Source organism: Mauremys mutica, chromosome 6, assembly GCF_020497125.1.
Source record: "Mauremys mutica isolate MM-2020 ecotype Southern chromosome 6, ASM2049712v1, whole genome shotgun sequence".
Taxonomy (NCBI): domain Eukaryota; kingdom Metazoa; phylum Chordata; order Testudines; family Geoemydidae; genus Mauremys; species Mauremys mutica.
Window position 1 is genome coordinate 37,468,412 of NC_059077.1, and position 15,529 is coordinate 37,483,940.

At 42.5% G+C, this 15,529-nt stretch overlaps 1 protein-coding gene across 9 annotated transcripts in view; it reads left to right on the forward strand.

Annotated features, from left to right (window-relative positions):
• The window catches only part of KIF2A (kinesin family member 2A), an 83,364-nt gene extending 69,106 nt beyond the window's left edge, over nt 1-14,258 (forward strand). For 7 of the 9 annotated variants that reach the window (XM_045020921.1, XM_045020917.1, XM_045020916.1 and 4 more), the window contains 4 exons: nt 876-1,026; nt 4,583-4,684; nt 8,427-8,562; nt 12,277-14,257. In XM_045020921.1, coding sequence (XP_044876856.1) covers nt 876-1,026; nt 4,583-4,684; nt 8,427-8,562; nt 12,277-12,362 — 475 coding nt within the window. In that variant the 3' untranslated portion in view covers nt 12,363-14,257. Of the gene's footprint in view, nt 1-875; nt 1,027-4,582; nt 4,685-8,426; nt 8,563-12,276 lie in introns of all 9 variants that reach the window. The other 2 variants (XM_045020915.1, XM_045020913.1) reach the window with 1 other exon arrangement.
• The last annotated feature ends 1,271 nt before the right edge of the window (nt 14,259-15,529 follow it).

The window sequence follows — 15,529 nt, forward strand, 5'->3', positions numbered from 1 at the left end:
ATAAAAGGAAATGTAATACCTTCTTATATTTCATTAGTGTAGTGAATCCTATGTATACGTGTGGGGGTTTTGGGGTTTTGTTTTTTTACTCCATATTAGCAAGTTGTTAAGGTTAATTATTACTGAAGGATATTTGTCTAACCTCTTCGGTTTATTTGCAAATTTGGATTCATTTAGTTCATAAACTTTTTTTTAAAGTGGACATCCTTGCTTGAACGGATGATGTCAGCTGCACTTTTGTAAACTGTTTTCATTTTGCTAATGTTCAACTTTTCTAAGAATCTCAGAATTGAAATTGGCTTTAATTAATGATCTGTCCATTCTTTGGACACTAGATTGTTAGTGCGAGTAAACAGATTTGTTTTTTAAAGTAAAAAAGTGCTAAATCATTTATTAACCAAAAAGATGCACACAAAGGTAGAGAAATATATTGGTCAGATTTTGTTGAACAATCTGTGAAGCTCCTTACACTAACGATTACAACTGTTATTGACTTTTATACAGTTTTTAAATGTTTATGGTTAGGGTTGTTTTTTCCTCTCCTTGTACCCGTTTATAACAGACAGTCTTGCATTCACCATCTTTAAATCTAAATGGGATGTTTTTCTAACAGATATGTTCTAACTCAACCACAAGTTATTGGCCTTGATGAAATGGATGAAATTATATGTCCTGTGTTTATATAGAAGGGCAGACTAGATGATCACAATGGTCCTTTTTTGGCCTTAAAATCACATTAAATTTGTGAAGTTGACATCACCTTTATTAAATAAATTAAATTGCATCTGAATCCATAAGGCTTTAATTTATTTTTGCTATTTTACGTAGAACATCATTTGTTTTAAAATAAAATATATTTTTTTTTGTGATTGTAGAGTGAAGGAACTGACGGTTGATCCTAGTGCTGCAGGAGATATCCGTCCAATTATACACCATGCTCCAAATCAAATTGATGATTTAGAGACACAGTGGGGTGTAGGGAGCTCACCTCAGAGAGATGATCTTAAACTTCTTTGTGAACAAAATGTAAGTAGCGTTCATCACTTTAGGCGAGTGAGTATATATAATATTGTCTTTGAATTAAACAGTAGATCAGATCCTGAGTAATATATGTTTATAAGGCTACTAACTACTTGATTGACTATAGTTAGCCTCTGGACTCTTCCAAATTGTCATATAAAGTTAATGCTGATGCTAAAAATGTGTTTTTTGGGGGTTTGCTTTGTTTCAGATTCATTCCCTTTTCCTTGCTGCTAAGGACACTTCAGTAGCACTGCCTGTTTCTTTTAGAAGTTGCTGCTTTTCTCAGGATAGTTTTTCCTAGCATGCCTTCATTCCATATTAGGCAACTGGCAGCATTCTGTAAAGCCCTTTCTTTCCATTATTGCTTCTAGGGCTCTCAGTATTACTACTCCAGATATTTTCCTTTCATGCAAATAGCTGTTTCAAGTGATTTTCTTCCCCGCAAGGCTTGCTAGCATGCATTTTTCCATGCTTAACCTTATTTTGCTTTATGCCGATGTTTCTAAATTCACTGCTACAGTTGGGTTTCCCTCAGTGCTGTAGTTGGAGGCTGCCTTAGGATGGGGCTTGACTCCCTCTTCGGGAACAAAACCCAGATCAGTCTGCCTCATGTCCTTAATTACAGGCAGTTTCCTGACCCATCATCTTTTTTGAGCTGCAGAGCATAGAGAACACTTTAGAATGGTTCTGAGAGCTTGTCTATACTTTGAAACTTGCGGACATAACATAGCTATTTGTAATCAGTTGGTCGGGGCTCGACCCTCCAGTGGGCAGGAGGGGAGCCACACCGACTCACTTCTTATCTCCTGTTAGTCTGCTTGAGTGACAGGGAACAACGTTAGAAGGCCCAGGCCCTCTGGAGCAGGGGCTGGGCAACAGCAGTACAATCAGGCCTAGGCCCTCTGGAGCAGGGGCTGGGCAACAGTAGTACAAGTCAGTACAAAATAGGCCCAGGCCCTCTGGAGCAGGGGCTGGGCAACAGCAGTACAAAATAGGCCCAGGCCCTCTGGAGCAGTACAAAATAGGCCCAGGCCCTCTGGAGCAGGGGCTGGGCAACAGCAGTACAAAATAGGCCCAGGCCCTCTGAAGCAGGGTCTGGGCAACAGCAGTACAATCAGGCCTAGGCCCTCTGGAGCAGGGGCTGGGCAACAGCAGTACAAGTCAGTACAAAATAGGCCCAGGCCCTCTGGAGCAGGGGCTGGGCAACAGCAGTACAAGTCAGTACAAAATAGGCCCAGGCCCTCTGGAGCAGGGGCTGGGCAACAGCAGTACAAAATAGGCCCAGGCCCTCTGGAGCAGGGGCTGGGCAACAGCAAGATACAGGGCTCAGTGTATAAGCCCAGGCCCTAGCTCAGGGCGGGGCAGTAACAAACACCGGGCTCAGACCCTCAGGCAGGGCTGAGTAGCAGTTCAAGTTCAGGGACTCAGGTCCTCAGTCAGGAGCTGAGCAAACAACCGGTAAGTCCAGACCTTTGGGTCGGGGTGCTGGTGTGAGGGGGGAGACTGCCACCTGTGAGTGGGGTGGCAGGGGGGGACACAGGCCCACCCACTCCACTGTGTTCCGGCCCGGGGCCCTAGCAGCGGCGTGGATCCGCTGCAGTCAGTGGGGATCCTGGCCGCAACACACTGACATCGGCACTTCAGTGCCTGCAGCCTGACAGGGGTCGGCTACCCCCGGGCTACACTCCATTTCCCCCTCAGGGCCTACCTCGTCGGTCGCACTGGGGTCAGGCCAGTCCATCTGCATCGGCTCCTCTGGACCCGGGCTTGGCGGCAGGTCCGGCAGCTCCTCCGGGAAGTCAGGCCAGGACTGCTCGGGCGGCTCCTCCGGGTAACAGCAGGGCCTGGGGGGCTCCTTGTCGTAGCGGGCGCTAGGCAATCCTGGGGGCTCCTCCCAGTACCGGCTCTGGGGACTCCTCGTCGTAGTGAGCGCGGGGAAGCTCCGGCCAGGCAGGGTAGTTGCCTCGGGCCGAGGAGGGTTCCCAGCCGGGAGCTCCCACCGGCACGTCTGCTCTCAGCGGTGGCTGGCCTCTGACTGAGCTTTGGTGCGCTCCTTTTCTACTTCCTGCCCCGCCCCTTGACTTCCGGGGGGCGGGGACTGGTGGCGGTAGCTCCCCCCACTGGGGGGTTGGCAAGGGAGCTCCCTCTGCCGGGCAGGAGGGGAGCCACACCGACTCACTACACTATTACAGAATAATTATAATCATTATTACAGTATAAGATGCCATGTGGATGGTCTTATTCCGGGGTTTTTTACCCAAGAAAGCTTATGCCCAAATAAACCTGTTAGTCTTTAAGGTGCCACCGGACTCCTTGTTGTTTTTGTGGATACAGACTAACACGGCTACCCCTCTGATACTTATTCCAGAATCAAAAAAGCAACAGAGAGTCCTGTGGCACCTTATAGATTAACAGACATACTGGAGCATAAGCTTTCATGGGTGAATACCCACTTTGTCAGACTCATGTGAGCAAGCTTATGCACCAATACGTCTGTTAGTCCATAAGGTGCCACAGGACTCTTTGTTGCTTTTTACAGATCCATACTAACACGGCTACCCCTCTGATACTTTATTCCAGAATAGGTCTTTTGGTAAACTTCCAGGTGTAGACAAGCCCTAATTTAGCTCCAGATTGATTCCTTTGCTTTTCCCTGCTGGATAGTATTTTGGGCTCCTCTTTAGGAGTCTGCTTTCATAACAAAGTCGCAGTGTGCCACAGCTGGGCCTACTTCACCTAAGGTAGAGACAAAGAGCTGCAGGCTTCCTGGGCAGCTCTCTTGCACCTTGCCAAGCAAATCAGTACTGCATCTTTTGCTCTCCGGAAGTCGCCTCTGCCTGCCTCCTTGGCTTTGAGTCTGTCATTGGCCACACCAATTGTGCTGGCAGAAATGACTTTTTAGGCATTGGCACCTCTGTTAGAGAGCACAGTAGAAGTAGACTAATAGGTAGCCAGGTCCCCTGCCTCTTGAGTGATGAGTCTGGTCCTGCCTCTTTAATTGCACCACTGAAGTAAAACTCCGTTTGTGGAAATGGTGAGTATGGATACACAGAGAAGAAAAATTCTTAGGTATCTAATTTGAGCTTTCTTGAGATCCTGTGTTACTTTCCCTGTCTTCGCTGGTGTTGGCAACATCTCCCTGTTTAGTATCTGTGGATCTAATTAACATTTCTTTCTCTTCCAGATCAATAGTAGATATGTAAAAAGAATAGGCTTAATGATTTCTGTGGTTCCCACTCCATGTTTCCTTCTTGATTTTCTTTTTTTTTTTTTTTGGTTACTCAGTAGAAGAACTGCTTGGAAATTTATAACAAAAAAGATGAAAAATAAATGAAATTTCATTTGTTTTGCCACTTTTTCCCCCTCCCTTCACCCAATTTCTGATAATATATAGCCAGGTGCAAGAACTTGAAAATGGTACACTCCTGAGTCCCTTTTTCAGCAGTACAGCTTTCTATATATTTCTCTGTTATCTTGGGATAGGATGAAACATCTGTTTAATGTATTAGTTTTAAAGCAAAATTCATCACAGAATAATAAACTTTATTATTTTTTCAAGGAGGAAGAAGTTTCTCCACAGTTGTTTACTTTCCATGAAGCTGTGTCACAAATGGTAGAAATGGAAGAGCAAGTAGTAGAAGACCACAGGGCTGTCTTCCAGGTAAAATACTGATCACTGCATTGTATTTGTATTAATCAAATAGCTCATATTGGCCAGAGGGAAGTTCAAACTCTTGGGACATAAAATGTCGTGGTATACTAGTGCAGTCATACCTTCACAAATTCCTAAACACAATTCTTACAGGCAAGGCCATTGTGGCAAGACAGAGTCAGAATCATATATAATACACCATGTCCCCCAACCACGAACTCCTTTGTCACGGTGGCAGAGGAGAAGCATACTGATATATTGTCTGTGAAACCCAGTGTAACTTCTGTTGTTTTCTTTTCAGAAGCTGATAGTCTTAAAGAAGTCTCATTACCATAGAGCAGTTACTGTTCCTTTTTTTTTTTTTTTTTTTTTAGTATTGAGTTCATTCTTTTGCTTTGGTTCCTTTCTGGTTTTAGTCATGCCTTCCAGTATTAGTGGCTGTGTGTTTTGGGGATGAAGTTTATTTGGCACTAACCCCACAATCTGAGCTTGAAATTTGGCTATCTAATCAAAAGACTCTATGTACAAACCAAGACTGATTATAGACAAAGATGCCCCCATCAGTGTCTACAACCAACTAATTCAGAGACTATTTTCATCACGCAGACCTGCCTCTAGTTGCATGATTAGTTATTTTGTGCGGGAGCTAGGTAGGTTGGTTCTTTCACCACAAGCCACTCCATTTAGAAGAATATCACCAAGCACATGGGGTCCTGATTGTGACTAGGGCTCCTAGGCACTCCTGTAATACAAATAATGAGTAGTAATAATAAAGTGCCAGCTCTCGAGGCCTCTAGATCAGGTAAAGAAAAGTCTTTAGGCAGGCTAGAAACTTGACTTACCTGCTCCTAAAGAAATGGTCCTGGTTCTGCTGAGCAAAATGTTGACCATCTATCTGCTTTTTCTGGGTTGTGGTTTGCCAAGGATTCCCATCTGCAGTTGTTCAGTAGGTAAGATGGGTACTGTATTTTGTGGACAACCTTTAACTATGACAGGATTGATTTGTGTCAGCTACATTGCTTAGTTGTGGAAATTGCACTTCCCACACTTACATTCTTTCCTAGTTTTTGCTGATCCAGACACTTTTCCTATGAATGGATGGTGCTGGGATTTTTTTATGTTGTATATTGGGTATATTTTGTCTTATGAATGTACATTGTAATAAGCTAACCCTGATTTTCTTACTACAAAAATCCCCCTAAAAACATTGAGCTTTGTGTTTTGTTTAAAGAATGTTGCCAACTTTATGTTGGATAGTGGTCAATGTAATAATCTTTTGGGGGAAATGAGTATTTAGAAATTCCCTATTAAAATATTCCTTTGCAGATTGTGTCTGATTAGAATAATCCTCATGGCCATAGAAAGATAAAGTATTTTTAAAAAGCTTTAAGGTGATGTATGTATATTTTGTTAAGATTCTTAATAGTGGGTTTTAGAAGAGATATGGAAATGTATTTATTTTGATTTGCCCAAACAAATTAATCAAGCGCCTATTCTGCGCTGTAAGGGCCTTTGACAAATTTATTTGTATCCGCTGTGTTTTTAAAGTAACTTCACCTTGGGCCCAAAACATTAGACTGTAGGAAAATGTTCAGAAGTGTCGCATTTTCAAATGTGATGTAGCGAGCTAGGAGCATAACTCTCATTGAAAGCCACTTGGACTTAGGAGACTAATTGAATGAGTCATTTTTGAAAATGGAACTTAGTCTCCTAAGTCACTTAGCACTTTTGAAAATTGTACCTATTGTCTAGCTCCTTCCTCCCCAAAAGCCTGAGGTAGATGGGTTTTGTGGTGTGCCCTGAAGCTTGAACAGTTTGGGCTACTGAGAATTGGACTAGAGGACAGGGAAAGAATTCATTCCAATGTTGTGGGTCCATTCTCTAGAACCCTGTCAGCAGCTTTCTCTTTTAAACTGAAATGTTTTCATCTGGAGTGCTTCTGCTGATCATAGCTGCAGCAGGATCTCATTGGGAGAGGGGTAGTCTCCAGAATAGACCAGTTTAAGCCAGTGAACCCCATTGTCCCCTGCCATAGGTCAGCTTTGCACTTCCAGAGTGTTTGAAAGCTGCCCTAAAGCTGGCTTAGCCAACCCCTAGAGGTCTTCCTCAATGTAGGGCAGTGGTTCTCAAACTGTGGGTCAAGACCCCAGTTTAATGGGATTGCCAGGGCTGGTTTAGACTTGCTGAGGCCCGGGCTAAGAGCCAAAGCTTGAGCCCCACCACACAGGGCCAATGCTGAAGCCTAAGGGCTTTAGCCCTGGGTGGCAGGACTCCTAAGAATATAAAAACGGCCATACTGGGTCAGACCAAAGGTCCATCTAGCCCAGTATCCTGTCTTCCAACAATGATTCCTTCCAGAAGATGTCGTGGTGAGTCGAAATTATGGGATCGTTTCCCTCTTCTCCAGTTGGATGTTCTCCTTCACTGAGGCTTTCATCCTCCTCAGCAGCACAGAGGCTGTCAGACTGGGGATTGGGCCACTCTGCTGTGTCCCGGAAAGTCTCATCTGTGTACCTCTCTGTCTCCCTTAGCTCCTCTAGTTCAGCCACTCTGGTCTCCAAAGCCTGTACACGGTCTCTGAGGGCCAGGAGCTCCTTGCACCGAATGCACACGTATACCACCTGCCCATAGGGCAGGTAATCATACATGCTGCATTGGGTGAAATAAACTGGATAGTCCCCACTCTGTTGCTGGACTTTTGCCTGCATTATCTTTTTATTTCTGAAGCTCGTTCCTTGGTTGATGTTTTGTTTTTATTGGGGGGTGGTTTTGGCTTTAAGTTTTAAAGAATGTTAAGTTTATCTAGCACCCCTCCCCCCACACTTCCCCTCTAAACACTCCCCTTTCAGCTGCTCCTGTTCGCTAGCTCCCCTGGTAACTCAGGTTACAGGCCCCCTGTCTGGAGCCGAAGCTCTTGGACTTCGGCTTTGGCCTCCCTTCCTGAGGCGTTAAGACTCAGGTATAAGGTTTCAGTCCCACCTCTATCTTATAGAACTGGAAGGGACCCCAAAAGGTCATTGAGTCCAGCCCCCTGCCTTCGCTAGCAGGACCAAGTACTGATTTTGCCTCCGATCCCTAAGTGGTCCCCTCAAGGATTGAACTCTCAACCCTGGGTTTAGCAGGCTAGTGCTCAAACCACTGAGCTATCCCAGAGTTTTTTGACTCTTGGAGTCGTGTGGTAATTTTCATTGTCAGAAGGAGATGTGGTACAATGAAGTTTGAGAACCCCTGGTGTAGGGGAATCCTCTTGTGGAGTGGAGCTGTTGTAGTGGCTCCTACGGCACAGACCCCTCCCATAAAGCTTGCTTGGGGGTGTGCCATGGGGTGTCCGAATGGTCCCTTGGAGTTGTGGGCAGCCAACACATACTTGCATCACCAGTCTAGCTCAGTGCATGGTGCCCTTATATCAGGGCTACAAAGGTGGCATCAAGCAGTGACTTCCCCCCCTGCTTGCGGCTATGCTCCAGACTGTAGCAGAGACTTGGGGCCACTATCTTTGGCCATTCCTGACACAGCCATTGGAATGAAGGAATCATGTATAAAACATATTAAAAACCTACAGTTTTTCTACATAGAAAACAAAAATTCAGATACTGAAGTGAATTCGTGTTACAATTCATGAAATTGTTTGTCTAGTAAAAGGGTATAACTAGCTTTGTGAAAGCAGAAAGACTTTGTGAATTCAGCTGTCTGTCTTCAGACTGTCCCTTGGCTAATGCATTCAGCTGTTGTGCATCTTTTGTCTTTTCAGGAATCTATTCGATGGTTGGAAGATGAAAAAGCTCTTCTAGAGATGACTGAAGAAGTAGATTATGATGTGGATTCTTATGCTACACAACTTGAAGCAATCCTAGAACAAAAAATTGACATTCTGACTGAACTCCGAGGTAAGGCTGTGTTTTTTGTCCATTTATGAGTAGGGGTCTACCAAATTCACAGCTGTGAAAAGCACATCACAGACAGTGGAATCTGGTCTCCCTCATGAAACGTGGCCTCCAGTCGCCCAGCTCAGAAGGCAGAGCGGAGAGTGATAGCTGCTGGCTTTGAAGGCAGTGCCACCGTCAGCAGCAGCGGAGAAGTAAGGGTGGTATACCGTGACCCCCTAATAAGCTTGCGACTCCCTGTGATGGGTTGCCTCCCTTCAAGATGCCACCTGATGTGCTGAGATACCACTGAGGCCGCTTGTACTGCCAGCATGGGCCCCCTTTAACCTGTCTTGCTGAGCCAGGCTCTTAAGCCTCCTCTAGAATACACACACAGGCAGGGCCACACACAGCTGCAGAAAGACGCAGACATAGAGCTCTGGAAGACTCAGCTTAAGGGACTTGCCCCAGCACTCAGGTGTCCACCTCCCTTGGAGTGCAGACCCAAAGATATATTGTCTTGCCCTGTAGAGAAATCCATACAATGTAAGCTGATAAATTCGCCCCCTCCCTCAGTGAGGAGGAAGATATGCACAACTGCATTCCCGCCACTCTCGCTGGTTAGAAATTACAGAAACTGGATTTAATATAAAGAAAACAAAATTTATTAACTATAAAAGGCAGATTTAAAGTGGTTAAAGGAGTAGCAAACAGAACAAAGCAGATTACTGAGCAAATAAAACAAAACATGCAAACTAAGCTTTATTCACACAAGAAACTTTACAAGAAGTAATTTCTCACTCTAAATGTTGAATTAGGCAGAATGCAGAGTTTCTGTAGCTCAGAGTTCTAGTTATTTATTCTTACAGACTGGACCCCTGTCTCAATCTGGACTCACCCCTGCCTTTCCCTTCAGGTTAGTTTCTTTTGTCCCTTCAGGTTCTTTCAGCATTCCTTCTTCTTGGGTAGGCCATGGAGGAGCATCTGGAATGCCTTCCCTCCCAGCCTTAAATAGAATTTACATAAGGCGAGAAGCCTTTCCCAAACTTGACCCCCTCTTCCTGTGAGTGGAAAATTACTAGAAGTCCAAGGTAGTGTTTAGTACCAGGTGGCAGGACCACCTGACCTAGTAGTGTCAGCTAGTCCCGGGACGCCTCGCAGGAAGGAGAGAGATTAGTATCTTCACAGTCTTGTTGTTTCTTCCTGATGGCCCATCAAATCTGATGGCCTGTTGTGTGGTGGGTGTCTTCCAAATACATACCCAGCTGTAATTGTTACATAGTCCATATTCCTAACTTTAGATACAGAAATGATACATGCAGACAAAGTGGATAATCACATTCAGTAAATCATAACCTTTCCAATCATATCTTACATGAGCCATCTTGCATAAAGTATATCTATGTCATATCCATATTATAAGCATATGTTCATAAAGAATATGGAGTGTAACGTCACACTCCTTTTTGGGTCAGGTCCCCCCATTTGAGAAATGCTGTGGAGGAATCATACATTTTTCGTTAGTTGGTCACGGCATACATAGCAAATTTCACAGACGTTACACCTCTGTGAAACTTGCTATGTATGCCATGACCAATCTGTGAAAAATGTGTGATTTCTCCTTGATTTAAGTAGACCCCTATTTATGTGTGTGTTACTTGCTATGGGTTTTTATACATCAAAAGGACTAACTAACAATAATGAGCTATAACTGAACATTGTTGTTAATTTTTTCTTCCTCTGTCCTACAACCCATGATCAATACAGAGAGCACTATAGCTCCATTACACCAGATCAAGGAAGCAAATAATCTGTCAGTACCAGTATAGGGGAAAAATTCTTCACTTTGCCCTCCTGGAAGTATGGAACCTATGCTCAGTCCTCCAGCTTTTTCCTCTTTGTCTATCTCTCTGTCCTAGCCCATTCAAACCAACAAAGGAAGGAAACAGTCTAAATGGAATTGCAGGAAAAGGGAAAATAAGGCAGAGAGAAATAAATGGTCTGCCAGTTAACTCCCAAGTGCTGCTTTATTTCCCAGCTGCGTCTCAGAGGCTGGGGAGACGGCTTCTCTCACATTGTCACTCTTCTAGGTCTGCCCACCAGAGTTTAGATCTGTATCCAGCTATGAACAGCTCTTGCTTACCAATGTGTTCTCAGCTCAGAAGCCTTCATCTTTGCAGCTTGTTTTAAACCTCTCTTTCAATCACATCAGAATGCAGATTCTTCTCAGTGCCTCAGATTCTCTTCAAACTATCTAATCTAGAGCCATTCCTCACGGCATAATTGGTCACTCCAGTGAGAGTAATGGGGGTGAATTTACACCTCCGAGTCATTGGTTTTGGATATATCTGGATATATTGGGTTTCTTTGAAACCATAATGTTAGGAAGTTCCTTTAAAAAAACAAACAAACAAAAAAATGAAAAAAGTTTTAGATTTTGCACAATCTGAATATGTCCTGCAGGCCACATGAATGCATTTATTGGATGTGTCCCATGAGTTACATATTTAATGCTCCTGCTCTAACACTGTATGTTGGGTTAAGTGTAACTCAAACAGATCTAACAAAAGAATGTTATACTTTCCTTGTGCCACCTGTGAGCCCATTAGCTAGAGGATTGCTTCCTCTGAGGAAGAGAAGTTGATAGACGTTGGCAGTGGCTTTGGTGAAGCAGCAAATTGGGCAACTCCACTCTTTCAAAATCATTACAGGCTGCCTTTGGAATAAGGTGCTGCAAGCATAGCAATTTAGAATAAACACTTGCCTCTATTCATACTTCCTGGTACACTTGCTGCCTATGAATTCTTTGTAGGGTGGGGGAAAAAGAGATGGAAAAGGAAATTATTGCCAGTAATTGTTGTTACTTCTCCCATTCCTCCTCTTGGAGGGTATTGGTCATGGTGATGAGTACTCCAACTCTTGTTTATTGCTCAGAGATTTTGGAACTAGTTTCCCTATACTGGCCCCAACTTGACAGTCTCATCTCCTTGTTTCTTGGTAGATGGAGCTGTGTAACTGTCTATGGATTACTGTGTTGTAGGGTGTGAAAAGGAAGACAGTGACAGAATTACCTTTAGACACCCTTCTCTTCCAGCCCCTTTCTCAGTATTCTTTATTTCACTGCAAAACACCAGAGAATTAAATAAATGTGGAGGAATTCTCCATTTGTTGTGTAACTGCAGTCACAAAAGTCCGTTTGTGTTACAGGAAAATAGTGGATTCTGGAAGGCATTGTTTTCATTTAGATGTTTTAAATCAGTTATGTCAGTATAAAGAATCATCTCCAATCCAATTCTAGAGATTTTAAAGATAGCACGGGAAGTTGCATTAATATGTAGAAACATGTTAGAGGCTTAATCCTGCACTGCTCAGTTGGAGATTTTGTGCGTCTAGCTGATAAGGAGGACAGAGAGTGCCTGGAAAGCATACTCTGCATTGAATGCGCTACTGTGAAGTTTCCTAGAAACAGGAGTAAGGCCTAAGAGGGGAACAGGTTGCTAAGAAACTTGTTTATATAGGGAGTATTACACTTGAGTTTATGTACTCAAACATGTCCATTATCTTCCCTGGCTCCTTGTTGTCTGTAGCCTCTGCTCACATGTATGGAGGAATGCATCAACCTTGTGCTCTTTGCTGGTGAAATACTTGCAGCCTCAAGACTTACCTACAAAACACCCACTGAACACAAACAAGGTGGCATTTCTTTCTTTCTTTTTCTTTCTTTTTTTCTTTTTTAAGATAAAGTGAAATCTTTCCGGGCAGCTCTACAAGAGGAGGAACAGGCCAGTAAACAGATCAATCCGAAGAGACCACGTGCCCTTTGAAATAGGCCTCTGCTGCTAATGGATCCCCCGAACCCTCACTGCTGTAACATACAGTTGTTATAAGACGGTGGCTGTAAGAACTCAACTACTTGAAAGCGTAAAAACTTTTGAAGTGTCTGTGGAAATGTCCAGTTTCTCCTTCACCTGAATGACATTTTCAGTTTTGTGTGAAACACTTCAATGATGTCTCCAGAATGCTTCTAGACCAGACAGCACAGCACAACCATGCAGGGTTCAGAGCTGTGAAGCACTTTGTTTAAAACTTTTCATTTATTCAAATTGTGAATTTTATGTTTTGGAAATCTTTGCCATTTTTTTTAATAATGAAGTAAAACTGTGGACTTGAAAAACTTCACTATTTCCTTTTAACTATGTTCAATTTTGTTACAAAGACCAGCTGTGCAGTTTTAAATTGTGTTTGCGTGCATGCACACCTCATCAGTGATTGTACATAACTTCTCTTCTAGAGACAGCTGTGCTAACCTATTCCCATTCTGTGCCTTGATGAAGGCTACTTGACCCTAAATGTCCTTTCTGAAGCACAGCCTTAATAAATGACATTCCTTATTTGTCAATGTAAATTACTTTTATTGTGTGTACATCTTTAATGTGTGTGAGCCCCCCCACCCCCCCTTTTTTTTGTTGGTGACTAGTTCATTTCACAGGATGTACAACAGCTGGACATTCCATCCTCGTAGAAATCTGGAATCATGATTTGAATACCATAAAGAATGGTTATAAAATGCTAACATTTTCTTTGTAAAGAACAATATAAATTAGTTGATGTATAATAAAAGGTAACATTTAAGTATGGAGGAGAGTTGTATGTTAGAATAATACAGATATACAGTATATGTAAGTGTGATAAATGCTGTCTAGAATAACGGTGCAATCTGATCTCTACGTATGGGTAGGAGGACTAAAAGTTCAGGGATCCAGTGACTAGCATAAACAAAATACCTTTTCACAGACTATTTAAAAATTTGGCTTCTGATGCATGACAACTTACATGTGCATTAACTGTAGTTTGCAGATAGTTTGTATGGAGTAGTACTGTTGCTTTAAAGAAAGTAGCTAATGCATATTTTTCCCTTTGTACAGTGCCAGCAGCTGAAAAGTGGGGTGAATCTGTATCATTTTGGATTTGCACAATAGGCTGCACAAACTCTACATAATGCGATATAAATCCCACAGGTACCTGAAGTCTCACAAATAGCACCATGTGTATCCAGAACTTTTTAGGTGGTGGCACTTGAGTTATTTCTGCCAGTCAGTGTCCAAAAGAAAGAAAGGGGGGGAAAAAAAACAAAAAACCTTTTATGTAAGAACTTTTTGTCAAACAATTGTAGCCCTCTCTGAGTTCTCCCTGTTTCCAGGACAGATTCCAAGAGTTAATATCAGCAGACCCTAGGAATGGTTTTAAACTTGGTTTTTGAAACACAAGCCCATTTATGCTGGGACTGAAGGGAAATAAAGGGAAGGCAATGAAAAGAGAGCTAAATGAGCCAGAGATTCTCAGCATTTAATGTTTGTAACTCCCATAGGAAGGTAGGCTATGGGAGACCCTTGTTGCATCATGGTAAAAAGCTCCTATCTGTAAACATGAAAGCTGAAAAAGCAATGTAGATTTTACACAATGTGTTTAATAAATTAAACAATGAAACATCAATTAGAGATGAGAATTTACTTCTATGAAGCTTGCATTTACTTTGGGAAGGAGTTTACCTTGTGATCACATCTATTGCAATTAGATGTATATGATTTTAAAAAAAATCATACTTAAAAGGCACATGGTGCTAGAATGGGTGTTTGTTTTATTGTAATAACCATCCTGTACAGGCTCAAATTGTTTCACTGACTTGAGTCCTTAAACAGGTATATCAAAATGTACTGATCTTTCAAGGCATTCATCTAAGAATGCAATCCATCAAAAAAATTAAGAGGAAAGTGTATTAGATAACTAAGTAAAACTAGCAAAAGTGTTTCTGTTCATAGTAACTGATGATGCAGGTTAAAAGCATTCCCTGCTGCTTAAATCAAAAGCTTTAATTTAAAATGATCTGAATTGATAAGTCTAAATTCTCACTTTCCTCAAGGTTTGAGCCATATCATGTAGAAGATTTATATACAAGAAGTCAAGATAATATGGGTGGCGTTCCTTTAGCAAGTCGCAACCTTTTTGTCTACCTGTAAAGAGTCTTGTGATACATAGTGCTTTAAGATTCTCTGAAATGTGTAATCTAAATGTGATTCATTATGGATTAGTGCATCAAACTGCAAATTAAGAATGGTAGATGCTATTCAGATTGTTGTAAGTTTCATGAGAAACTGTGCAGCTAGTTTAAGTATGAATCTGCTGTATTTTAGATATGCCTGCTCCTATCAATGTCCAATTTTTAAAATAATTCTCCCATGTAAAATACATTTTACTTTCATCACTGCTGATGAGAGATTATTCACTGCCTAGTTATTGCCTCACATCACAAAAGAAATCATGTGGGTTAATAATGGAAAGGAAAGAAGTATGATCACTTATGTATTTCCACTTTAGGGAGAGTAGCTTCTTGGGAACATTCTGCTATAATGGACAGCCAATGATGTTATCTTTATGTGGTAAACAATTCTCCAAAAGGTGATATGCTTAGGCCGAGTTCAAGTGGCTGCTTATAGTAGGAAATCAGGACACTTGCTGATTTGAGGTTTTAAAAGAGTAGGATACCACACCAACTAAGGCCAATTGTCTTAGCTTGCATAGAGGGAAGTTAGAGAATAGAGTCTAAATCCTACCAATGTGTATGAAGTAAAAGCTTAGTTTTTACTGACACTTCCCCCTCTCCCACCACACCAAAAAAATAAATGGGACCAGTGCTGCTGCTACTTCAGTCAGCTTCTGGCTGCAGATTGGTCTGTCAAGCTAGGCTTCCTTATAGAACCTTATGAAAGAGTGAGACATGCTTGTTCCTTGTAAGATGCTGTGTATCAACGCTGTTCCAGGCCTGAAGACCTCCATCACCAGCTGTTGCATTTACAGATTTTGCACTTAAGACCATCAACCAACTCCAGGGCTGCCCAGGGTGGGCACGAGTGGGGCAATTTGCCCCAGGCCCTGCAGGGGCCCCCACGAGAATATAGTATTCTATAGTATTGCAACTTTTTTTTTAATGGAA